Genomic DNA, 26,691 nt, shown 5'->3' on the forward strand with positions numbered 1-26,691 from the left:
GTTAATTTATTTATACTTTTATTTTGCTCTGTCATTTTGGCTTAGCAAGTCCTGCCTCTTTGTATTTCCTCTAAGTGGTTTTTTAAATACAGGTTTTGGTTTGTTTGTTTGAACTCTTTTGCTCTTTGCCTGGAATTTATCGTGGCTCTAATGGGCATGCAGGGGGCATTTTAAACACCGAAGTTGAGTATCTTATGGGCTGAGGGCAGCTCCTTCCCTGGCACTTCTGAGGGCCTGGGCTTGATCCCCACAATGTGAGTAAAACTATACATCTGTTAGGTTTAGTTTCCTTCCCACCACATAAAAGGATCAATGTCTCTCAGGTGATGGTTTCTTCCCTCACCCCCTTACCCTCCTCAACAGGGTCCTACAGCCTCTGTCCTCGGGTTCTCATGAAGACTTGCCTCTACTCTCCTTCATGAGTCTTCAGGGGGCCTCTCCATCAGAGTATGCTCAGGGCTCCTAACCCCTGAGTCAGGAAGATGGCACTATCGGCCCCATGAAGCCAGTCACAGGGTGGGCACGAGTGTCCCTTCTCTCTCTTCCAATAGTCAGAGGAGTCAGAACTTTGAGCAGCTTCAAGAGCCAACAGAATCTCCACCTCTCTGTGGAATGAGTAAGGACGAACGTATAAATCTTTTATCCTGCTAGAGGTGACATCCCAAAAGGTTTTGCAGCTTGCATTAAGACTTTTTTGTCTTGATCTTAAAAATAATGAAACACCGTTGAAGAAGTCTGAAGAGGCGGTGACCTTCTGAGGGGCCCTGCCAGCTGCAGGGTAGCAGTTAATGAGTAATGAGAGGCGGGATATTAAAAACCGAGTGGTCCTCAGCCAGCCATGGTGACACACACCTGTGACCCCAGCCCTCAGGAGGCCCTAGCCATTCTTTGTGAGACCTTCCTTTTCTCTGTCTCTTCACATGAACAGGATGATGATACTGAGAACCATAAATTATTGAGATACTTGGGCGTAAAACTAACTCACTAATATTTCTCACCCAATTAGGGCACAGCCTTGCTATAAATAGCTAGCCAATCACATTCCTTTGAGATCTTGTTACTGTTACATCAGGAAGTGCCTTATATCTATTAAAACATTTATATATTTTTTTTTCTCCCCATTCCTCAGTCTCCCCCAACAACTTTCTTCCCACCCAAAGACCAGTCTTTGAGTAGAAACAGGCACAGTGATCAGTGCAGCTCAGTACTATTCACAATTAGGCAACAAACAGGAAACACACTTTCTGGAACTGAGAATCTCCTTAATTCGGAGCCTTGGCAAAGATCATTCAGTAGATATTTACCAGGCAGGCACAGTGGGGCATGCTTGCGATCTCAGCTCTTAGAAAACAAGCAGAAAGGTTACAAGTGAGAAGAGCATCCTTGGCTACATGTGGAATTCATGGCCAGGCTGGGCCACATGAGTTTCTGTCTCAAAAAAAACCAAAATATTTTAAAGGTATTTTCTGGGTTGTCATTTTATGGGAGGAATTTTACTGGGCAAGGGGATCCAGAAGCAAACAAGACAGACAGATCTCACTGTACTGGGCCCTGCTAAAGAAGACAGGTGAACCAGGGACCACGTCAGAACATTTCAGATAGAGAACTCTATTCATAGGGTAGTTTGTGGGTTCTCTGAATACAGTCATCAGGAGGACCCCGAGAAAGGGGCCTTGGAACAGACTCTGAATGAAGAGAACGAAGTACAGGAAGATTCCACAGCTCAAGTAAAACAGCAATTAGGCTAGCTCAGGAAAAAGGAGCAAGCATCGGCTAGCATAGAGAGGCCCATGAGTAAGTATAGGTACAAAAAGGTAGGGGTGTGTCTGAGCCTTAGTGCTAAGGCTGGAAACTGGCTCTGTGTTTCACCAGCAGTGACACACTATTGCAGAATCCTAGCGAGCTCCAGCCCTTCACACTTCAGCACGATTTAGCCTGATCATTTCTCCTATGAATTCTTTCAGAATAGTTGAAATCAATACCTGAGGATGTGGGGGCCATAGATCAGGGTAGAACATGGACTTAGCATATCAGAGATCCTGGGCTTAATCTTCAGCAACAAAAAGTAAGCAGAGAGGCCGGGAACAGGATCATTCCATGAATCAGTGAAGGGCCACACAGGCTTGTCATCTTAACTGTCCTAGAAACTGAGGCTGGAGCACTACAGGCTCAAGACCTGCAAGAGCTACACGGTGAATCCAGGGCCAATTCATTCATCTTATAAAGAAGTCTCAACAACCAAGGTAGAACAAGAGCTGAGGTCCTAGCCCTGTGGGCCAACACTGCCTCATATGCATGACATCTAAAGAGCTCAACCGCTAATACTGCTGCATGCGAGCAGACACAGCCAAGGAAAGGCATACGGGATGGAACAGATGCCTTTGGGTCAGCTGTCTGAGGAAGGAAACAGGCATGGCTGGCCGCTGGCTCCCACCCTCAGGAAAGTGAGCTACACCATCCGGTTAGGAGTTTGTCTTGTTGAGACTCCCAGTTCAGAGAAGAATTAGGGCTTTTTTTTTTCATCTTTTTGGTTTTGGTTTTCAAAACCTCAGACAACCTGTGAAGAATGCGGTGGGGGGCGGTGGAGTCTGTCTGTGTACACAAATGCAAGTGTGTGCTATGGCTTGCCTGAATTCCAGGCAACGTCAATGTTAACTGCTCACAAAGTCATGGCGAGCTTGTATCCTGCAGGTCAGCGAGAGTGTGTGCTTTAAAACATCAACACCAGTCACATAAGTGTTTCAAGACTTTTAGAATATGCATGTTTCAAGATGACAGAAACCTTTTCCTGTACAAAACATCATGACCAAGAAGCAAATTGGGGAGGAAAGGGTTTATTCAGCTACACTTCCACACTGCTGGTCATTACCCAAGGAAGTCAGGACAGGAACTCACACAGGGCAGGAACCTGGAGGCCTTGGAGGGGTGCTGCTTTTACTGGCTTGCTTCCCCTGGCTTGCTCAGCCTGCTTTCTTATAGAACCCAGGTCTACCAGCCCAGGGATGGCTCCACCCACAATGGGCTGGGCCCTCCCCCTTGATCACTAGTTGAGAAAATGCCTCACAGCTGGATCTCATGGAGGCATTTCCTCAAGGGAGGCTTCTTTCTCTGTGATAACTGCAGCTTGTGTCAAGTTAGCACCCAAAACTGGCCAGTGCACATATATGTTTTAATATTAGCCATAGATTGTGCTTTAGTTGAGCTTAGATTTTTTTCACTATAATATAGTTACTTTACAATATAACAATCTACATTAACATAGAGAAAAATCTAATTACTTGTTTCAAAAATAAGAAACACCCACTTGAAACTAATGACTCATTAATGCTTCCATAAAAATAATGTTCATAATGAAAGTTCTAGAATCAGATGATTGTTTGTTTCTTAAATAAGTTTTTTCTTTCATTTGGTAAGTGCATTATTGGACTCCCCTCCTAGGCCACTCCAGTACTAGGATTTGTCTAGGTGTTCTTCCAGAGACTGTCTCTGCACACAGTTAATGTACATTGTTTTAACCGGTGACATTGCTGTCACCACAGTTACATCCAAAGGGGATGTGGCTGAGGAGTGAGCAAGATAACTACTGACAGTACAGTCCTGGTGACCTGAGTTTGATTCCAGAAATCCACCCTAAGGAAGGAGAGAACAGAATTCACATACGTGTACTTACAGGCATGCCTTGAAAGCAGTGTGCGAGCCGGCTGTGACCAGCTGAGGTTTGGAGGTATTGAACAGACTTTTGCTTCCATTAAAATCAGAAATCCTGCCATTTTAAAAGAGAATTAAGTGCATGTTCAAACACCGTGGCACAAAGTACCAGATCACGGTTACGGCACAGAAATTAGAGAGTATGGGCTGTCGTGATGGTCAGCTGAGCAAGAACGTCCTGGAGACCTGACTTCAGGTGCCTAGAGCCCACAGAAAGTTTTTTCTGTAGCGTGCATCATAATCCCAAGGCTCCAGGCAAGTGGAGAGACAGAGAGTCGAGAACATCCCAGACGGCTCGAGCCAACTGGCCTGGCAAACTCAGCACAAAACAAGGTGCTGTCTAAAGCTTAGATAGAAGGAAACCAACACATGTGGTTCTCCCCTGACCAAAAGGGCAAACCTGTATCCACATACATGAACTAACACATACATGTCATACATGCAGAGATGTTAGAAATTAGAAAATTTCTGTTCATAGCTATGACTTACAACAAAACACGTTTTAAATCTATTTTCTCCATGATTTAACATACCCAGGTAGCCAACACATTACCTACCTGCAAAGACAAAAAAAAATTAAACCTGAAAACTTAGTGAACGGCTTCCTAGCCAGCCAGCTCATAGGAGGATGCTCAGGAATATGCCTTGGTTTTCAGCCAACTACTATATATTTCAGCCACAAACTCTGCCCCAACCTGTATAAAATTATCCCCAGGATCAGTAAGAAAGAAAAAAAAAAGTGCTGATTGCTGTCTTCATTTTTGAAATTGTTCTGTTAATTTCTCAAAATGCCAACAACAGAAATATCCAGACCTGATATGTACGTGTTATGTGAAAACTGGAAGAAAAAGAAATGTGAAGGAGACGTGGGCCCATTATATAACTCCCATCTTCTGTTTTTATTCAAGGTGTCATAAAACTGAGTTCTGCCGTTGAAGGTACGTCTTGTTTTACAACCGCAAAATTGATCCTGTTTTGCTTCAAGGCCACACAGCGTGGCCCATAGCTAGCAAGCTTCTGTGGCCGTGGTGTTTGACGCCATGTTGCGGTTGCCAGCTGCCGCCATTTTGTCTGTGTTTCTCCGCGTTCTGGTCATGTTATACCACAAGTCTCTCAGCCTCCACCGTGAGGACAGCATCAGGGGGCAAGTGTCTGTCTGTATTTCTTTGTGTGACTGCCTCAGATCCTGTGTGGATGTGAAGGCCCATTGGGAGCCTTTCAGCAAGGCCTGTCCAGCAGTCTTGCTCCTCTGTGGCCCACACAGTGAACCTGCATCCCTGGGAAGCGTGTGAGCATGCAGAATCATTTAGGCTCCCAGGCTAGTAAAAATATTTGTCAATGAAATAGCAAGTTCTTGAGTGCTCTGTCTACCACATCATGCTCGGGGGAAGGCCTGGCATGGTGGTGCATTGCATGCCTGTAATCCTAACGTGGGAAGTGGAGACAAAGAGAATCCATAGGAAATTTGAAAACATCTTCGTCTACATGAGACTTTGTCTCAAAAAAAAAAAAAAAAAAATGCTGTGGGTGCCAACTTTGAGTTGTCTAGTCAATGAGTGACAATGTCCTTCTGTTGCATAAGGTTGTGAGCCCCCTTCTCTGGCACCAAAACCAAACAATTAATAGATAAAACAAAGAAAACGCAAAATTGATGGTCCCGTGGCACATTTTGCTGAGGAATGCCCAGGAATGCTATAAGTACATCATCGCTTTCCTCTAACCCCAGCTCTCAGGAGGCTGAGATGGGAGAATCGTGAGTTTGAGGACAGCTTGAGCTACATAGCAAGTTCCTGGGCAGCCCACATATGATAGCAAGGCCTTCAGACCCTGAAAACAAAAGATAACAAAACATCTCTCATTATCTGAAGTGATGGTGATTAATTGTTATTTTAAAAAAATGATGCTCTTCCCTCTTCGGGTCTTTATAGCTCAAGCACATAGTATGTGACACTCACTTCCTTTTGTGGCTCTCGTGTTTGTTTTGGGGTGCTTCCTGTCCGTTGGGAGTGTGCCAGTCATGCCCAGATGCTGTTTTCATCTTCTCAGGGAGACTGATTAGAGGGAATGGTGGGTTTCAAGTGAGTTTTACAGCCTGCAGGGATGAGGAGGGAAAGCCTGGAGCAGGGGAGAGGCTTGAAGGGTAGAGGCAGGCTTGAGCCGTGGAATTCAGAGGGACAGAGCCTGAAAATTAGGGGACTCAAAGGAACTTAAGAACTCATTCCTGACAGGAAATCCAGGGGGAAGGCTCAGTCCCCACCACTAACCCAAACCCCAGTGATGGTGAGGCAGTGTTCTGACACTGACAACAGAAAGAACGCTGGTATACTAAAGAAAGGAAAGATGGAGGACCGGGGTGTAGCTCAGTGGCAGGGTACATGCTTAGTATGTGCAGTATGCTTCGTATGTCCTACACACATGGACACACAAACACATGCACACATACATACACACATATACACACTCACACATGCACACATGCACACACACACACTCATACATGCACACATACACACATGGACATACTCACACATGCATACAACACACACAGAGGCACATGCATGTACACATACACACACACAGAGAGACACACACTATACCATAAAAACAAATGAATAGGAAAAGTGTTCAGGTAATATGCTCCAGAGTAGAGAGAGGGAGGTGAGCAAAACTAATCATGTGAAAGCCCAACAGAGAGCACGTTTCAGGCTCTGCACAGACACATCAGAGGAGAATTTTATAGAAAACCTTTCCAATCTGTTTCATGCCTATCAGATCACAAGAATCCGAGCTGGGAGGAGCTTAGGAGATAAGCGTGCTTACTCTGGAATGAGGAAGACCTAAATCTGAAACCCCAGCACCCACATAAAAACCTGGACACAGTTACACATGCCTGTGGCCCCAGCACTGAGGGTTCAGAGTTCAGGGAACGGGTCAGAATGCTCAGTGGCCGAGCCAGAACTGTTAGCTCCACTTTCAGCAAGAGACCCTGACTCAAAGCTGTAAGGCAGGGACAACAGAGGAAGACACCAACATCATGTTCTGGTCTCTTACACACACACACACACACACACACACACACACACACAAGGTGTACACACCCAAACACTCATCACATACATATACCACATGCAGAGACACACACTTTAAAGGGATAATTATACAATGGTAATTTGGGCTTGGAGTTTCAGTTAACTGTGCCCAACAGCAGATGACAGTCACGTTAAGCCATTGTAGCATTGTGAAAGTATTGGAAACTTGATCCTTACATCACCTGTTTGACTTACACTCGATATTCCATTTACAACCAAAGAATGGTATTCTACTAGAGGCTATGAGTGGACCGCACACCCTTTCTCAACTCTTTTACCAGTTATATCCAGAGAGATGAAAATGGGAGGGGGCAGAATGGATGTCCAGAGCATGTCTGGCAGCTGTCGCCTAGAGCCCCTGGGGTCTCAGAAGTTCTCACAGAGGCCTGAGGCCAGGCCTTCCTGCTGCTTGGGTATCTTATTGGCTGGGAGCTGTAAAAGCTTGCAGGCTCAGACGCATGCTGTGTTGTAGCCGTGTTCAAATCCGTGTCTGGGGCAGTTTGGGGAGGGGGCGTGTGTTCAATGCATGCATCTCAGAGCATCTAGAATGTGAGGCTCGTTTGAGCATGCTTAGTGGAATGTGTGTCGGATTACAATCTCTTGTTGGGTGATGAAATGTCAACGGTTCAATTGTTGAGTTAATTACCAATCTGCAGGCTGCATTCAGGGCAGCTTCTTAGAGCTTCTCCAACCGGGAATATGCCTGCCCACGGAAGAGCCCTGTTGTCAAAAGTGAAACATCTTTTCTTTTCTTTAAAAATGACTCTTCTGGCTTGTCCTAGAACTCTGAAACTAGCATTGAATCTTAGGTAGGTTTTCACTTGCTTTGCTTTTTAAGGAAAGACTTTTGGGAGGTCCGGGAGCATAGCCAGCTGGTGGATGGTTCGCATAGAGGGCATGGGGCCTTGGGTTCAGTTCTCAGTCACCAGAAAAATGTACAGAGGTTCCTCTTGCTGTGTCCTGCCAAGAATTTCACCGTATCGTTTAGTGCCTTCCCGTTTCTAAGACGTTGTGTCCTCTCAGCATTGTGTGGCTTCCATTAAACCAAAGAGAGAAGGTTCTTTGTTACATGAATGGCAAGCTTTAAAGTAAAATGTTCTTTGAAACATTTAAACATATCTCTAAGCAGAAATGCACACTGTTGCTTTATTTTGCAATGAAGAAAAGCATGTGGTATATTTGAATATTTTACCATTATTATTGATTAATTTCTTGCCTTTAATTTTAGATTAATAGTTCCAAACTTCTCATACCTGGGGAGTTTGGAATGGTGGAGCACTTGCTGACTACGTATGAGGCCCTGGGTTCAATTTCAACACAGGGAGGAGAGGGAGGCAAAAACAGAGGTCTGGGAAGCTCAGCACATAGCCCTTCCTGCCAAACCTGAGGCTGAGCTCAGACCCTGGGACCCAGTGGTGGAAGGAGAAAGCTGACACCAGCAAACTCCTCACTTCACATGCGTGTGCTGTGTTCACTTTTTAAAAAGAGAAAAATTGGCTAGTTTCAAACTCAAGAAAATTAGGGTAAAAAGGAGAAGCCCAGAATCAACACCCGATGTAAAGTTGTAGCCGTGATATGGGAAGAAAAATTCCCATGAAGTGGCCCAGATTACAATCTCCCAAATATCCCTCTGGAAAGGGATTTTTTTTTTCTCCAGAATTTGAGCAAATGGTACACTTCCACAAATGGAAAGAGAAGATGAGCCTTATCAAGGAGCAAGACAGACAAGTCAGGGCTGAGGCAGCCTGAGTCAGAACTGCCCTGACATCCTACAGGCAGCTGTATCTTCCCAGAGGGGAATCCAGCCCAGGCCCAGAGGTCTTTACCCAGCTATCATGGTGCTGGGATGGTACCTTCTCACGTTTGAATCGAGTTCGGGTTTTCTGGGAAATCGCAGCCTGCAGAACAAGCCAGGTCAGCTTGGTTGAGTACCAGTGTGTTATGTGGTAAGATCCCCTCAAGGGTGATTTGATGGTGCCTTTATAGTGAGGACTCCTAGCACCAAATGACAGAAAAGTCTTTTGAACACGAGGATAGAGAGACGTTTGCTTAGGAAAAGTCTCATGACTTTAAAACTATGATCTACAGTCCAAGCTCTCCCTCCTCTTTGATGATAATTACCACAGGCGTACTCCGGTTGGGTGCTCTATCCATGACTGAGGCTGTGAGAGGTTACAGCCAAGCTTCCATGAGTGAACAGCTTAGAACTAAACATGACCTCCTCTGGGCACAGGAATAGTCTCAAATATTCTCTTTTCCTTTCCTCTTTTCCCTTTTCCCTTCATCCTGGGTATATGATACATTCTTGTAATGCCAATTCTTGTAATGCCAAAGGCAGAGGCAGATCTCTGTGAACTCAAGATAAGTCTGGTCTACATAGTGAGAACCTATCTCAAACAATAACAACTAATAATAACAATAATTTAAAAATAAATACATATCTCTTTGATCCCAATGATGGCTGATGAATACAATCCCCAGCAGAACAGTGGACTTTGAATTGTCATGTCCAGTGTGATGCTTTCTGCAGGTTCATGAGCTCTGGACCATCTAAAGAACAGTATCTCCAGAACAAAAAAACCAAGACTAATGGAACAACTCAGTGGGAAAAGGCTCTTACCTCCAACTTGATGACCTGAGTTCAGTCCCCAGGACCTACAGGACTCACAAAGTTATCCTCTCACCTCCACACAAACACAGTTGCACATGTGCTCACACACACACACACACACACACATAGATAAACAATAGATAGATAGACAATTAATAGGTAAATAGACAGATAGAAAATTGAAAGAGGATATATAGACAGATAGATGATGCATAGATAATTCATAGACGATACATAGACAGATGACAAACTGACAGATAGATAATAGATAGATGATAGATAGATAGATAGATGATAAATAGATAGATAGATAGATAGATAGATAGATAGATAGATAGATAGATAGATAGATAGATGATGGATGGAAGATGCTTTTTTTAAGAATAGTAAAGGTGACTAGCTTGATGGTGTACACTTTCAATCCTTCCCCTTGGGAGGCAAAGGCAGGCAAATCTCTAAGTCTGAGGCCAGCCTTGTCTGCAAAGTGAGTTCCAGAACAGCCAAGGCTACACAGACTCTGCCTTACACACACACACACACACACACACACACACAGTGAAAATAGGTTTGGGGAGGCAGAGCCAGCATATGCAAGGGCCTGTCTTTGAGCCCCAGTACCACAAAACAAAGTTTAAAAGCTCAGATAATGGAAGCCTGGGTGTGTGGCTCAGTTTACATGCACAGAGTTCTTGGCTCCATCCCTCATACTACTCTAGACTAGGTGTGGCAGCACACTCTGGAATTGCCAGCACCCAGCAGGTGGAAGCAGGAAGATCATCCTCAGCTACATAGTGAATTTGAGGCCTTCCTGGCCTATATCAAAACAAAACTTAAAGCTTGGCCTGGCCCTCACTTCCATTTTCCAAATGAACAACATCTCCGCTTCCTGTCTGTGTTGTAACTGGTAAAAAGAAGAGCTGCCTCCCCAGTATTGAACTTTGACCTGCACTCATGTGTTTGTCGAGAACTGAGATGTGCATTTGCTTTGTTTTCTATACAGTCATGTGCATGGAATCCAGAAATTCCCCAATGTTAACATTTTAAAGACTCTCAATCTGTAACATAGGCCTATAATCTTAGCTACTGGGGAGACTGAGATACGAGTATTAAAAGTTCAAGGCTACTCCATTACAAAATAAAACATGTTTAGAAGGAGGAAGAGGAGGAGGAAGAGGAAGAGGAGGAGAAAGAAGAAGAAGAAAAAGAAGAACAACAATGGGAGGAGAAGGGAAGCAGGGAGTCTGACAAAAGTGTGAAGAAGGAAGGATTTATTTTAGGCGATAGTTCAGGGTACATTTCATCATGCAGGAAAGTCAGGATGCAGGGAAGTCAGGATGCAGGGAAGTCAGGATGCAGGAAAGTCAGGATGCAGGAAAGTCAGGATGCAGGAAAGTCAGGATGCAGGGAAGTCAGGACAGACAGAGCTTGAGGCAGCCAGTCACAGTCCATCAGCAGTGAAGACACAGGCGAGATGGCCCAGCTCACTTTCTCTGTTTTGTTCAGTCCGGGATCTCATCCCATGGGTTGGTATTACCCACATTTACTGAGCCCTCCTGTCTCAATTAACCTAGCCTGGATCACCCCTCAAGCATTCCCAAAGGCCTGTCTCCTCAGTGAGTCCAGATCTCACCAGTGGCCAGCAACATTACCCGTCACTCAGCAGAGCTTCTTTCCTGGGGCAGAGATATGGCTTAGCCGCTTAGTTCTGCCATGACCATGAGTGGTGTGGGAAAGCAGATACATGTTTCAAAGTCTAAAAACATCAATGAATAAGATAAAGGCTATAGAGCCAACTCAGAGTGTGAAGGAGCCCGCTCCCAGCGGAAGGACCTGAGTGCAATCCCCAGGGCCTACATGATAGAGGGAAAGAACTGACTTCTGTCCTTCATCCTCCACGTGTGCACCGTGGCCTGCACACACACACACACACACACACACACTTTAAAACTGAGAAACAAAACAAGCTCAAAAAAAAAGTGTAAAATTTTTTTACCAAATAAAAGCTAAAGCCAATGTGGCTAAAGTTATCCTGACAGCACCGTTTCATAAATCTGTGAATCTTATCACTCCAAGCCCATAATGTCTGTGGTGACTCTTGAGCACTGGCAACACGTGAGCGCCACCAGAAGAAAGTCCGAATGTCCTCAGCTCCATAGCCTGCCTTCCCATCTTCCCCAGGAAGAGGAAGCGTAAGTCACAGAGGTGGGAAGGACTGTTCCACCTCAGCCCACCGCCTCCTGTCCCTTTTGTGTAAGAGCATAGGTTTTACTACCCGACTGCTGTTTCCACTGCTTTAGCGATCTGCTGGAAGTTTTCTATGTAAGGAAAACTTAACAACCCACTCGATTTGTTCCTGTGAAGGTGGTTCTTCAGGACAGTGGCCCATCATCAGACTTTGTAGTCAGGTCTACAGGGACAAGGCCACCCCTGCTATCTCCTCCCAACTTAGCAGTTTTTTCTCATTTTCAACCTAAAATCATAGGCATTCTTCCTGTTAGCAGAATATAAGTGAGGCACTGGGTCATCACTGCATGCTGTGGTCTGCGGTGTGACCTAGAAGCCGCATCCTAAACTGCGCACTGCACCGTCACTGTTGACTCCGATGTGGTGTATACTCAGCCGAGGTGTCTGCAGATCTGACTGCCTCCTCCTCCACATACACAGTGTTTGGGTTGAATCCGCGCTGCCTTAGGTGGAAAGACATCTGCTAGGATATCATCTGCCTTCACAGAGTCAGTAATGTGTGGGTGACAGGCAAAATCAGCTACCTGATGGGAGGTGACAGGCCTTAAGAGATTTGGACTTTCCAGGCCCCCCCCCCACACACCTTTTTTTCACTGTTGTGCTGAGCTGAGTCAGGAAGAACCTGAGTTCATCTCTGTGGAGTATAGTGTTTTGTTTCTTTTTAAATTATAAGAGATACAAAAGCAAGTTTCACCCACTCTGACACCTTCTGTGTGCCTCTGTGGATTGTACAGATGACCTCACAGATAAAGTTAGTGCTGAGTTTAGAGCCACTGTGGTGGAAGAAATACAGAGGGGTGCCAGAGCCTGGGGTGCAGTCTAAAATGAGATACTCTGTTAATGGACTCTCCCAGGTTTTGTCTTGGTTGTCACTGTAACAAATACCTAAAAGAAACAAGTTATAAAGAAGAAAGATTTGTCTTTGGTGGTTGCAGAGGGGCTGGCTGGCTGAATTGCTTTTAGGCATATTGCAGGGCAGAACATTGTGATAGACAGTGCAGTGGAGAAAAACTACTCACTTCACAGAAGCAGAGAACGTAATAGGAAGGGACCAGAGTAAGACACACCTCTTAACAGCTGTATTCTGTGACTTACTTCCTCTGACCACACCCCACCTCTTTCTACCACTTCCCAGCAGTACCTTTGTACCCCTAAATCCATAAGGGATTTATACATCAATTAGATCAGATTCCCACAATCTACTTACATGCAAGTGAAGGGGTCTACCTTCTGTACACCAGGTCCTCAACATATGAGCCCCTCAGAGGAGCGTTCCATGTCCAAACTATAACATTTTCTGAACCACACCTTCCTCATCTGTAAAATGGGGTCAAAACTACTTACCATCCCAGGTGTTTAAGAGGCTTAAATGAGATAATGTTGAATACATGGTTTAACACATAGATGCTTGCCCTGTCTGCCTATCTATGATTCTACCTACATACCTACCTACCTATTTGTCTATGTCTGGAGATCAGATCCAGGACATTGCACATGCCAGACAAATGTTCTACCACTGAGTCACATCTCTAGCCCAATAAAACAACTTTAAAAACCTTACACTTGGATTGTGTGTGTGTGTGTGTGTGTGTGTGTGTGTGTGTGTGTGTGTGTACACATGTATGCATGTGTGCACCTAAGCTGGTTCTCTTCTTCCACCACATTGGTCTCAAATATCACACTCAGTTTTCAGGCTTGGCTGCAAATCACCTTTACCTGCTAAGACACCTCTCTGGCCCCCTTTTTAAAAAAGAACAATTTTGAAACAAGAATATCATAGGGGCTGGAGAGATGGAGCAGTTAAGAGCCCTGGATGCTCTTGCAGAGGACCTGGGTTTGGTTCCCAGCACCCAATGTCAGACTCCTAACCATCTCCAATCCTAGTTTCAGGGGATCCAATACTTTCTTCTAATAGCCGTGGATATCAGGTATGTATGGTGCACAATGTACAGGCAAAACATTCATATACATAAAATACAAATAAACAAATCATAAAAAATTAAAATCACAGAAATGAGAAAATGTCTCAGAAAAAAAAAAAAAAAAAGGTATGGCCTTGGGCTGGAGAGATGGCTCAGAGTTTAAGAGCACTGACTGTTCTTCCAGAGGTCCTGAGTTCAAATCTCAGCAACCACATGGTGGCTCACAACCATCTATAATGGGATCTGATGCCCTCTTCTGGTGTGTCTGAAGACAGCCACAGTGTACTCCTATACCAAAAATAAATAAATCTTTTAAAAGAAAAGTATGGCCTCTCCTAGTCGATAAACTAAACCTACTTCTAAAGGCTCTCCTTTAGACTTTTCTAGGGATATCTAACAAAAGAATAAAAATATTCTTTTGATTCAGGAACTCAGGTAGCCCAGGCTGGCCATGAACTAGCTATGTAGCTGAGGATACCTTGAACTCTTTCATCCCCTACCTCTGCCTCCAAAGTGCTGGAGTTACAAATGTGCACCACCATACCTTGTTCTGGGGGTGCTGGTGATGGGACACAGGGCTTCATACATGTCAGACAAGTGTTGAACCGGCTGAGATACATCTCTAGCCTCCTACCTCTGGATTATATATTACTAGAATATAGGGTTTAGAGTTAGGAAGAAGAGTTGCAGTGTGACCATTCTGTGGGTAAAGGCACTTGATCCAAAGCCTGATGACCTGAGGTCAGTACCCCACATCTACACTGTAGAAGGAGAGAATCAAGTACAGATTGTTCTTTGACAACACATACATGCATACACTCACAGTGCACCTAGAAATACATACATACATACATACATACATTCATACATATATACATGTTTTTGTTAGCAAAAAGTGAAACACTCCTTGATTTGCCTTTTCCTCATTAACTGCCCTGAAAATGTTCATAAATACAATATTTGAAACACACTGCAGTAAAAGGCAGAGTAGCCCATTGTGCATTGGATAAACAGAAACAATTTAAGGTCCATTTTATTCTTGGGAAAGTGTCAGCAACATTAGTAGACAAAAGAATAATTTATTTTAAAAAGGCAAATAGAGCCAAGCACTCTTTCGTGCTTGTTTTTAATGCTGATGATAACTTCTTTTTTTAAAAGATTTTTTTATTTATTATATACACTGTAGCTGTCTTCAGACACACCAGACAGAAGAGGACATCAGGTCCCATTACAGATGGTTGTGAGCCATTGTGTGGTTGCTGGGATTTGAACTCAAGACCTCTAGAAGAGCAGTCAGTGCTCTTAACCACTGAGAAATCTCTCCAGCCCCACACCCTGTGTTTTTAAGATTAACTTATTTTATGTATGTGAGTGCACTGTAGCTATCTTCAGACACACCAGTAGAGGGCATCAGATCTTATTACAGATGGTTGTGAGCCACCATGTGGTTGCTGGGAATTGAACTCAGGACCTCTGGAAGAGCAGTCAGTGCTCTTAACCGCTGAGCCATCCCTCCAGACCCCACCCTGTAGTGTTGATATTTAAAGGTGAATAAGACATGGGTTCTACCATGCACTGTGACCAGAGAAATCTAAGGCAGGAGGATGGAGTTCAAGACTAACCTAGACTATATGGTCAAACTTAGTCTCAAAAATATAAACGAAAATAAAGATGATGTCATTTCTGATATGTTCCCCTAAGAAGACAACTTCAAAGGAGGGGCAAGAGGCATGGTAAAGAAAGGGATGGTAGCCAGGCATGGTGGCACATGCCTTTAACTCCAGCACTCAGAAAGCAAAGCAAACAGATCTCTGTGAGTTCCAGGCCAGGCAGAGCTTCACGGTAAAGTAAAGGAAAAGAGAGGATGTGACTCAGCAGTTGGGTGGTTGCCCAGTGTGGGTGAGGCTCCAGGTTTTGATTCATGCAACACACACAAATACACACACACACACACACACACATACACACACACACACACACACACACACACACACACTGGACCTACAAGGAAAAGGACCTGCAAATGTCAGACCAGGAAGCAGGAAATCCAGGAGTCCCCATTTATTTGTGGGTTTTAATTCTCTTTACTTTCACTTACCCAGTCAACCACAGTGTAGAACTACCACATGGAAAATTCCAGAAATAAACAAGTCGTGAGCTTTAGGTTGACCATTACTCTGAGCAACATAGTATCTCATCCTGTCCATACCTGGGCATGAGTCATACTGTGCTCAGCATGCCCACACTAGTTCGTAGGATCATTAGGCACTAAGTAGCCCCTTAATTACTCACTGAGTAGCTCTCTTGGTTGTTAGATCGAGTGCTATGGTACCACACTGTTGCTGTCCAAGTAATTCTTATTTCACTTAGTAATGGTTCCAAAGCACATGAGTAGTAATGGAATGGAAACAGCAGAACTTAAAACATGGAAGGATAAGTTAATTCTGGTTCTCTGTAAAGATGTTGCAGGTCACATACTAAAAAATAAACAGTATAGCAGGCTCTATGTAAGTGGAAGCTTCGAGCACCTGCCAAGATTCTAAAAAACATGTCCCTGGTGGCTAAGGAGATGCACTGGATAGACAGAGAAAGAAAAATACAGTTGGTTGATAGATAGCAGGTAGTTAAATGTTGACAGATGATAGTTATATAATTGACAGACACACAGATACATAGATACATAGATAGGTGGTTTATATTTCATAACAGTTTAAGGTGTTAAAGAAAAGAATAAGAAGTAGGACACTCGGAGCTGTTATAAAGATCCCAGTAAAGAATTTAGGCCATTGAACATTTGCTAAAAGTAAATTTTACACAGGGCAGTGGTGGAACATGCTTTAATCCCAACACTCAGGAGTCAGAGGCGGGCAGATCTCTGAGGCCAGCCTGATCTACAACAAGAGTTTCAGGACAACCAGGGCTATGAAAAAACCCTGTCTCAAACAAATAAAGTACAAGTTACACTTATTTAGTGTGGGGTTTGGGCACACATGTGGAGGTCAAAAGACTACTCACCAGGAATTGGTTCCTTCCTTACACCATGTGGCTTCCTGGGATCAAACTCAGCTCATTTGGCTTGACAGTTAGTGTCTTCATCCACTGAACTATCTGGTCAACACTACTAAAGATTTTGAACCATCTAATGAAATATTGTTTGTCTATTCAAATCAATAACTAAGAGCCAGGCACAGGGGAATGTGCCTATAATCTCAGCACTTAGAAGTGGAGGCAGGAGGATCAGGATATCAAGATTATTCTTGACTACACAGGAAGGTGAGGTAGACTAGAATACATAAATAAGACCTCATCTCAAAAAGAGAAAGAAAGAGAAAGAAAGAAAGAAAGGAAGAAAGAAAGAAAGAAAGAAAGAAAGAAAGAAAGAAAGAAAGAAAGAGGGGGATGGAAGGAAGGAAGAGGGGAGGGAAGGAAGGAAGGAAGGAAGGAAGGAAGGAATTAAAGAAGCAGACAAAATTAGAAAGTGCTTAAATTTAGAGGCAGAAAATCTAGTGAAGATTTATTTGGAAGGTCTGTGTCACATAGAACAATCCATGGGGTAAAGGAACTAGGGCTCAAAGCACTAACAGCTGCTTTAACACAGATATAATGGAAAGGAATGTGTCTTCTAAGATATATAGTGCTAGTTTCTTCATTTTTGAAGCTCAACACTCAGTGTAAGAGTTACCTCATGTCAGGCTGAGCATAATGTTCTTAGCAAACAACTAATTGCTACAAGTTATACATTGTGGCCTTTTTCTGGACAAGAACCCAGTGAAGGTTCATTCTTGGCAACCAGAAAGGCCTGAGACAATCTTTCCTCATTGTGGGAAGCTTCAACCTTACCACCACCCTCCCCTGCGGCAGGTTGAGTAACAGTTGTGTACATCCTTGAGGGAAATGAGCCTACAAAGGCTCCCAGGAAAGTTGAATTCCAGTTGCTGATAGCCATGAAACAAATTCTGAGCTTGTTTGTAATGTAGCTTTCTATGGTCAGGAGTAAGATTATTTGGACATTTTGTGTGCCTCTTACTTGGTGATTTCTATAATTATGCACACGCTTCCATTTCATTCCAGACTACTCTAGTGAAAACTGGAAGTATCTCTTTTCTAGTGTTACCCATCATGCCTCATGTTAGGTAATAGAATTTAAAAGTTGTACTAATTTTAAAAAGAATGACAGCAGACAATGTTGCTGTAACTATAGATCCCAGCATTTGAGTGGGAGTTGCCTGGACCAGGCAGAGTGGTGCCCACTACTTAACCACATAGCTTGGGACTTGGAAACATAAAGATCAGGAATTCAAGTCAGCCTTGTTAGGACAATGAGACCTTGCCTCAAAATGTCAAAATAAGTGCTAGAGAGATGCTCAGTGGTTAAGAGTACTTGATGCTCTTCTTACACATGACCTAGGTTCAGTTCTCATCACTGACTAATGAGTAGTTCACAACCACCTGTACTAACTCTAGTTCCAAGAGCTTCTGGCCTCCTTCGACACCAACATGCACGTGGCACATATACAGGTAAACAGGAATATGTGCATACACACATATAATAAAAATAAATTAATTAATTAAAAGTTAAAAGCAGTAATAATAGCAATCATCTTTCAAAAGAATATAACATTATAGAAGATAGCAAATAAAAAATTAATACATGGTGAGGATTGTAGGCCTTCAAATAAATCTATCTGCACCATTGTATGTCACAGTCCCTCCATATTACAAAGTATGAATAGGAATGGATCTATAAACTCACATGTTAGATGTGTGGCAATATTAGGAGGAATAGCCTTTTTAGTATAGGTGTGGCCTTATTGGAGTAGGTGTGACCTTGTTGGTAGAAGTGTGTCACTATGGGAACCAGCTTTGAGGTCTCATATACTCAAGCTACACCCAGTGGGCGCTGCCTGCAAGACCAAGTTGTAGAATTCTCTTGGGCTGGAGAGAGGTTAAGAGCACTGACTACTTTTCCAGAGGTCCTGAGTTCAAATCTCAGCAACCACATGGTGGTTCACAACCATCTGTAATGAAATCTGATGCCCTCTTCTGGTGTGTCTGAAGACAGCTACAGTGTACCTATAATAAATAAATAAATAAATAAGTTTTCAAGTTGTAAAATTTTCAGCTCCTTCCCCAGCATCATATCTGTCTATACACCTCCATACAATAATGAACTAAGCCTCTAAAACTGTAAGCCAGCCCCAACTAAATGTTTTTCTTTATAAGAGTTTCCTTTACAGTTGCTGTGGTCCTGGTGTCTAAACTGTAACTAAGATGCAGAGGCAAAGATTGTAGTATATAACACAGTATCTTTCCCTTGTCCTCCCCCATATCATGAGGCTGTTAGAGGCAAAGATTGTAGTATATAACATAGTATCTTTCCAGTGACCTCATATCATATGGCTGTTTGTTGTTATAGCTGGCAGTGAAACCTGGAAGAAAAGATCTCATAAATAAATCAGACTAAAGTCTCATGCAATAGGCATCTTTATTCAGAGCATCAAACAATTTATACTCTTGAGAGCTAAGAGGAGTCGTGTGAGTAAAATGTTCAAACACATGGACAAGCAGAGCAAGACAAAAACATGTTTTTCCACAGAGACACATAAACACATAACAATATCCAGTTGTAATGAACAATCTGAAGTAAACTCACTCCTATTCACTACTCCTGGGAGGGACATGAAAACACATTCCAAGAACAATCCTGTGTTCTGGAGAAACCGAGGTCACAAGACTCTTGTCTTTCTTTTGTAGAGTCGTCATATAAGCATTCAGAATTTTCATATGGCTTTATTCTGACAGCTGATCAAGACAGCATAGTTTGAGTTAATAATCTATAAAAATAGTTGCACAAAAATCACAATGAATGACTTAGTAGAACTAAAATTAATCAACAGAACTCATGCACAAATTTAGGCAATATTCTCACCATAATTCACATATACCTAGGTTTTACTCATTTACTGTTAGTGCATTCCACAGAAATGAGTAATTTGTTGCTGGTAGATTAACTCAAATGGTAGTAGATTTAAGCATGTGTAAAGCCCAGAGTTCAACCATGGAGGGAAGGGAGTAGCCTTCCAGAAAAAGAGAGGGGGAAGGAAGAGGGAGAGGGAGAGGGAAGGGAGAGGAGGGAAAGAGAGGGGGAGGGGGGGAGAGAGTGGGGGTGGGGCGAAAGGGGTCTGGAGTTGTTGGCTGCTCTTGAGGAGGTCCTGCGTTCAATTCCCAGCATCCACATGGTGGCTCACAACCAACTGTAATGGGATCTGAAGCCCTCTTCTGGTGTGTCTGAAGACAGTGACAGTGTACTCATACATAAAAAGAAATAAATAAAATATTTAAAGAGAAAGAAGGAGAAGGAGAGGGAAAAGGGAAGGAAAGAAGAGGGAGAAAGGAAAGAGATTAAGTGACAATTAAGACACAAAGGATGTAGTTGAGAAGGAGAAAGCTTTGTCCTTATGTGTAAACCCCTGGACTTGGTGCCCAGCACCTCATAAACAGACAAATAAAATAGATATTAGCCAATTATGAGTTGAATCAAGATGAGAAGTCTAAAAATGTCTTTCGGACTCTAATAGAATGGGGGAGTGAGGACGGGAGAGATGGTCTGTAGCATTCTTACCTAAGACCTGAGTTTTATTTCCAGCACCCACCTCTGCTGGCTCACAGCCTTCTGACACTTCAGTTGTAGAGACTCTTAACATCCTCTCTGGTGTCTGAGAATACCTAAACTCATGTGTATATACATCCACACATAGACACACAGAGATACATAATTAAAACCAAAATAAATCTTTAACAAATAAAATAGGCTGGGAGAGTGTACAAAACTGCAGAACACAATAACTAATTAGTTAATTAATTACATTTAAAAATAAAAAACTGGACATAGTGGCACATGCCTTTAATCCCAGAACTGGGGAGGCAGAGGCACTTGGGTTTCAGAGTTCAAGGCCAGCCTGGTCTACAGAGTGAGGTCCAGGACAGCCAAACCACAAAGCAAAACTCTGTCTATATATAAAAATAGTAATAATTAATAAATTAGAAAAATTGATCATGTAAACTAAGTGTAAAGTAAACTAAGTGTACAATATATTTGCCAACAAAAAAAAGTAGTAGATAAAGTTATAAATCTATATAGGACCTAAAATACAGTACGTATATATAATATTCCTTTACAGAATATCATAAACCAGGCATGATGGGACAGACCTGTGATCCCAGCTCTTAGGAAGCAGAAACAAGAGGTCAGAAGCTCAGACTCATTCTTGCTAAATTTGAGGCCAGCTGGGACGTGTGAGACACTGACTCAAAACAAAAAAATTATAAAACTTATTAAGAAAAGTTAAGTAGGGCAGGAGCAATGGCTCAGCGGTTAAGAGCATGCACATCTTTAATTCCAGCATTCCAGAGGAAGGTGCTGGCAGATTTCTGTGAGTTCCAGACTGGCCTGGTCTATAGAGTGTCTATGAGTTCCAAGACATCTAAGAGCTACATAGACAAACCCTGCTCAAAAAAAAAAAAAAGTATTGGCTGCTCTTCCAGAGACCCAGGTTGAGTTCCCAACTCCCACATTGCAGCTCACAATCACTGGTAACTCCAGGTGCAGGAAATCAGGCACCATCTCCTGGCCTCCACAGGCGCCAGGCACACACATGTCACACACACACACACACGTGCAGACAAAACACTCCTTCATATAAAATAAAACAAATCTTTAAAAATAATAAGGGGCTGGAGAGATGGCTCAGAGGTTAAGAGCACTGACTGCTCTTCCAGAGGTCCTGAGTTCAATTCCCGGCAACCACATGGTAGCTCACAACTATCTGTAACGGGATATGATGCCATCTTCTGGTGTGTCTGAAGACAGCAGCGGTGTGCTCACATACATAAAAATAAATAAATAAATATAAAATAATAATAATAATTTTAAAAGCTTCATTTTGGCTCAGTTTTAGAGACTGTGGCCAGGCAGTGCTAGTGCACACATTTGATCCCAGCACTCAGGAGGCAGAGACAAAGGCAGAAAGGAGAAAGGAAGCAAGGAAGGGACTCGAGTCTTGCTGTTCCTTCAAGGTGTCCCAGTAACCTAATTTCTCCCTTAGAACCCGCCTACCAGCTTCACCACAGTCCGGCAAAAAGGCCATTAACTATTCGATGTGGACGCAAAAGCAAAGCTCTTGCCTCAGAAGAGGAAAAGAGTTTATTCTGGAGCCAAATCTGCGTGGCCATGGCTGAGAACACAGATTTAGTTCACTCCAAACGCCATGTTCCAACACAGCAACAGCTTCCTGCGGTTTTATACTGACAGAACAAAGAAAGCCATAAACAAACACATCTGAGACACTCTACACACCTCAAGGCGACAGCTTATTGTAAGCAGGGTGTCTCTGCCACAGACTCTCGAGTGCTTGCCTCTCTGGTGACACTCTTAGCCTCTGGCTTGGTGGATTTACCTAATGGGGGCGGGCTGTTGGGGCACACACAGAGGCTGGCAATGAGGGGTTACCTTATGGTAGGTAAGATGGGGAACTTAGGTATTTGGCTCTGGGTTGTCAACATTCCAGTCTCTATATTGTCACTGAAGTCCCATCGGGCATTCAGCCTGTGCAGATGTCTGTGACCCTCCAGGAACTGAATCTCACAGAGATTCTGACACTCCAGATCCAAACTGTGGATCATAAACATGTCAGTTTTCTTAAAACTTACCCACAAATTCAATGTGATATCAATTTAAAAGCCTAATTGTTTTCTGTAGTTGTTTAGTTTTGCTTATTATACCCAAAGTACTTCTTTTTATTAGTGTTGCTCTTTGTTTTTCTGGTTTTTGTTTGTTTTTTTGTTTGCTGGTTTTTTTTTTTTCAGACAGGGTCTCACTATATAGCCCTAGCTGGCCTAAAACTCACAGATCTGCCTGCCTCTGCCCCCACTGCCCCCTCTGCCACCCCCGCCCCTGCCTGTGCCTCCTCCTGAGAGTTAGAATTAAAAAGTCCACTATCATGCCTGGCTAAAGGTACTATAACATGACAAGATGGTGCATCAAGACTTAAATCACCCTGTGATAAGATGTATGTGCACCAGGATAGAGCAGGGCCAAAAAGAGCACTGTGCATGTGTGGAACCTTAAAAAGACACTCTGCAGAGCAATGGGGAAGGGCCAGCATTATAGCCGGGGTACTGGCACAGGAGTATCTGCTTGGAAGAGGAAGAGGAGGGAAGGAAGGAGGGGAGAAAGGAGGGAGGGAGGAGGGAGCCCCAGCTTCACCACCACCACCACCACCACCACCACCACCATCACCACCACCATGTCTCCCAGCAGCACCACAGGCAGGTGACTACACCAAATGAGTCTTGAGGAATGTTCTAGGTAGAGTTACTATCGCCGAGACAAAACACCATGGTCAGAAGCAAGTTGAGGAAGAGAGGGTTTATTTGTCTTGCATTTCCACATCACTAGTCATCACTGAAAGAAGTCAGGACTGCAACTCAAACTGGGCAGAACCTGGAGGCAGGAGCTGATGCAGAGGCATGGAAGGGTGCTGCTTACTGGCTTGCTCCTCATGGTTTGTTCAGCCTGCTTTTTTACAGAATCCAGAGCCACCTGCTTGGGGTGACCCCACCCACCATGGGCTAGGTCCTCCCACATCAGTCACTAATTAAGAAAATGCCCTACAGCTGGATCTTATGGAGACATTTTCTCTATTGAAGGTGCCGTTCAAATGACTCAAGCCTGTGTTAAACTAACATTAAACTAGCCAGTACAGGAACGCTTATCGAAGCCATAACAAGGGACCTGAACTGATGGGCTTCTAGGATGCTGACCCATTCTGTACCCTGACTGGAAAGTAGTTATGGGATGTCCTTTCTGTAATTGTTCTTTGAGAATATTATAGAATGCACTGGGCTACATAGGAAGGTCCCAAGCTGGCTGAGCTATTAATCTATTAATGAAGTGAGAACCTATCTCCTGAAGATGTAACTGGGTTGATAAAGTCCTGAGGTTCAGCACTCAGCACCAGACAAGCCAGCACCCCTGTAATGCCAATACTTGGAAAATAGAGGAAGGAAGTTCAGAAGTTCAAGGTTATCCTCAGCTACAAAGGAAATTTGAGACCAGTCTGAGACATATGAGACCCTATGCTGAAAACGATGGTAACAATAAAAGGCCTGGAAATGTAGCTCAACGGTGGAGCACTTACCTAGCATACCTGGCCCTGAGTGCCATCCCTCCTATGACAAACTATAGAGAAATATATAAAGACAATTTCATTTTTATGTACCTCTGAGAGTTAAGTTGTTAACAGTATTACTTTCATAGAATTCACATCTATAAAGTTTGTCTTCTCGAGGTATATGATTCAGGGAGCTGGAGAGATGGCTCACTGGGTTCAACCCCTGCAGAAGTCTAGAATTTGGGTCCCAGCACCCATTTCAGGTGGCTGGTAAATACCTGTAACCCTAACTTCAGAGAATCTTCTGGATTCTGTGGCCACCTACACTCAGGCATATACCCACAGAGAGATGCAAACACATACACACATACACATAATTAAAACTTAGTGTGTTTAAGTATATGGTTTCACCGTATGTGACCTGAAACCGAACATCTTCCTATAGTGCTCTCTCTGCCCTCTGCCAATGGCTCCCAACCTTTGGTCGTGACATATCAGATATGGGTCACATATCAGATATTTATTTACATTATGTCTCATAACAGTAGCAAAATTACAGTTATGAAGTTGCAACAAAATAATTTTATACTTGGGAGTCGTCTCAATATGAGGAACTGTATTAAAGGGTCGCAGCATTAGGAAGGTTGAGAACCAGTGCTCTGTTCCAACCCAAACGAACCTAGTGTCCCTAATAAATATTAGAAGTTTCTACCGTAAAGAGCTTAAAGCCAGGCACTTTCTACTGTGAATGCTTATCCTTTCCCCAAACCTAATCTCCTGGAAGCCAGACAGTGATGACCGGCTTGAAGCTTTGGCTTTTCCCTGGAGGAACGGGGGGGGGGGGGGGGGGGGGGGGGGGGGGGGGGGGAATCACTGGGGGTTGCTGTCCTGACAGGGGGCAGATCACTGGGGGTTGCTGTCCTGACAGGGGGCAGATCACTGGGGGTTGCTGCCCTGATGAAGCTGGCACACAGGAAGCAGTGAGCTTTGCCGGTGCCAAGTGCCTCAGCCGGAACAACCACTTCTTTACACCATTCTTCAGCCACTCTACCCAACACACTCACAAGCACACACTCACCACCAATGGCAGACACTCAAAAAGAAAACGTCACTCGGCTGCATAAGAGCTTGATCTCCAAAGCAAATAGGGGGAGCATGGTAGCTCCTTATGCAATATATGTTTATACATATGTGTGTTTATACATATAAATATGTATATTATATAAAGATTATATATATAATATATATAATGATATACAGACAGGAGCTATAATGCCCAGCCTGTAGTTTCTCCTGCATAGAAATCAGTCATCACAAATTTGATGGGCATGTGATATGAGGTGCTGTGCATCTAAGCAGCAGGGTACAGAGCCTTACTTGGGAGACAGGAATGAAAACTGGGCTTCCCACAAACATTACCTCGTGGCCTCAGCAGGGGGAGCAGAGGCTCTTTGCCCACACTTCACAGCCTCCGGCTGGTTTTCCCTTTTGTGCTGTGTGTGGACTTTCCTTCATGAGCATCCGTGTGATCATTTGCTTTGGCTTTTAGAACAGGAAGGAGGGCGCAGGAAAGCTATGTGTGTGGGTGGGAATTTATGTTACTTCGTATTTGAGTTAGTTTTCTCCCTGGGGTACCCTTGGGTGAGGTGGCCCATTTCTCCCTCTGGTTAGGGCAGTGGCTCTCAGCCTTCCTAAAGCCACCACCCTTTAAAACAGTTCCTCATGTTGCTGTGACTCCCAGCCCTAAGATTCTTTCCCTTGCTGCTTTGTAACTGGTTGGGAACCACTGAGTTAGACAGAGGAAACAGAATAAAAAGCTGAGTTCCAACACAGTGGCGCTTATTTATAACTGTTCGTTCCCTCACTGTGGGTGGAAGATAAATCCTAAGAAGTTATTCTTTAGAGAAAAGTGGTTGGGCTTGTAGAACAGAGGGGATAGTCTTAAAGCCTGTGAGAGTTGGGTGGTGAGTGTCCCGCAGAAATGTCCTCTTGCTCAGGGAAAATGACGCAGCAGACGGAACCTGAGACCTGGGCAAAGCCGTCAACTTTGAAATCCCAGAGGCCCGCCCAGCCCTTCCGGTTTCCTGGAATGCTGTCCTTGTCACGATCAACTGGAAAGCTGAGTGACCCTCATCCGCCACCAGGGGGCAGAGAAACAGTGACTCTCACAAAGTCACACACACGCCAGGCTGAACCCCAGAGTCAAGGGCACACAGCCGGGACGGTGGCTGGCTTAACACAAGTAAACCCACGGCGGCCAGGATACAAGCGCCCACTGTCTCACAGCCCAAGGCTGACGCACTACCACACAGGCCAACAACAAGCTCAGTTGTGTGTCATGAGGAAGGTGGGACAGAGGTGACTCAGGGAAAAGCTGTTTTCCCCAACCATGGCATTCGGTTAATCTCATTTCAAACACTGTCACTCACCCAGAAAGATCTCAGCCTGCCTTACTTCCGCTGCTGAAGCCCTGGAATGTGGCAGCAGCTCTCAGGGTGATGTGGCGGCCCAGCTGAGGTGGGGGGAGGAAAAATACCCCCCGAAGGTCCTAAGGCATGGAAGCAGTGAGAAAATCCATGATTGCCCCAAGACAGATCCAGTGCAGCCCACCTTACAAAGAAAGCCACATTAGGTGGAAGCTACCTGAACCCTATTTTTCCTCACGTGATGGAGTGGAACCCAGGGCCTTTCCCATGCTAAGCCAGCTTATAGACTGCATCCCAGCCCTCATGTGTTTTAGGTGCTGATAATACTGAGTTTCTTCGTGGATGTGTGTGGGGTTAGGAGGTGTGATTCAGGGACAGAGAGCGCCTGCCTGTCATGTACAAGGGTTTTGGAGCTCAGCATTACAGAAAAAACAAAGAGAGGGAGGGGAGAGAGATTCCACGGATACAAAGGAAGCTTGGGAATTGAGGACTGATGTCAGCTGGTACAAACAGGAACTC

The 26,691-nt window shown here is 44.0% G+C and overlaps 1 protein-coding gene across 19 annotated transcripts in view; it reads left to right on the forward strand.

Moving 5' to 3' along the window:
- The window catches only part of DLGAP1 (DLG associated protein 1), a gene marked incomplete at both ends in the record, with an annotated part of 276,037 nt that overhangs the window by 181,714 nt on the left and 67,632 nt on the right, over nt 1-26,691 (forward strand). For 10 of the 19 annotated variants that reach the window (XM_080936291.1, XM_080936303.1, XM_080936304.1 and 7 more), the window contains one exon: nt 4,617-4,646. The exons of the other annotated variants lie outside the window; for them this stretch is intronic. In XM_080936291.1, coding sequence (XP_080792417.1) covers nt 4,617-4,646 — 30 coding nt within the window. The remainder of the gene's footprint in view (nt 1-4,616; nt 4,647-26,691) is intronic. 19 annotated transcript variants of the gene reach the window in all.

Source organism: Micromys minutus (assembly GCF_963924665.1).
Source record: "Micromys minutus genome assembly, chromosome: 23".
NCBI classification, from domain to species: domain Eukaryota; kingdom Metazoa; phylum Chordata; class Mammalia; order Rodentia; family Muridae; genus Micromys; species Micromys minutus.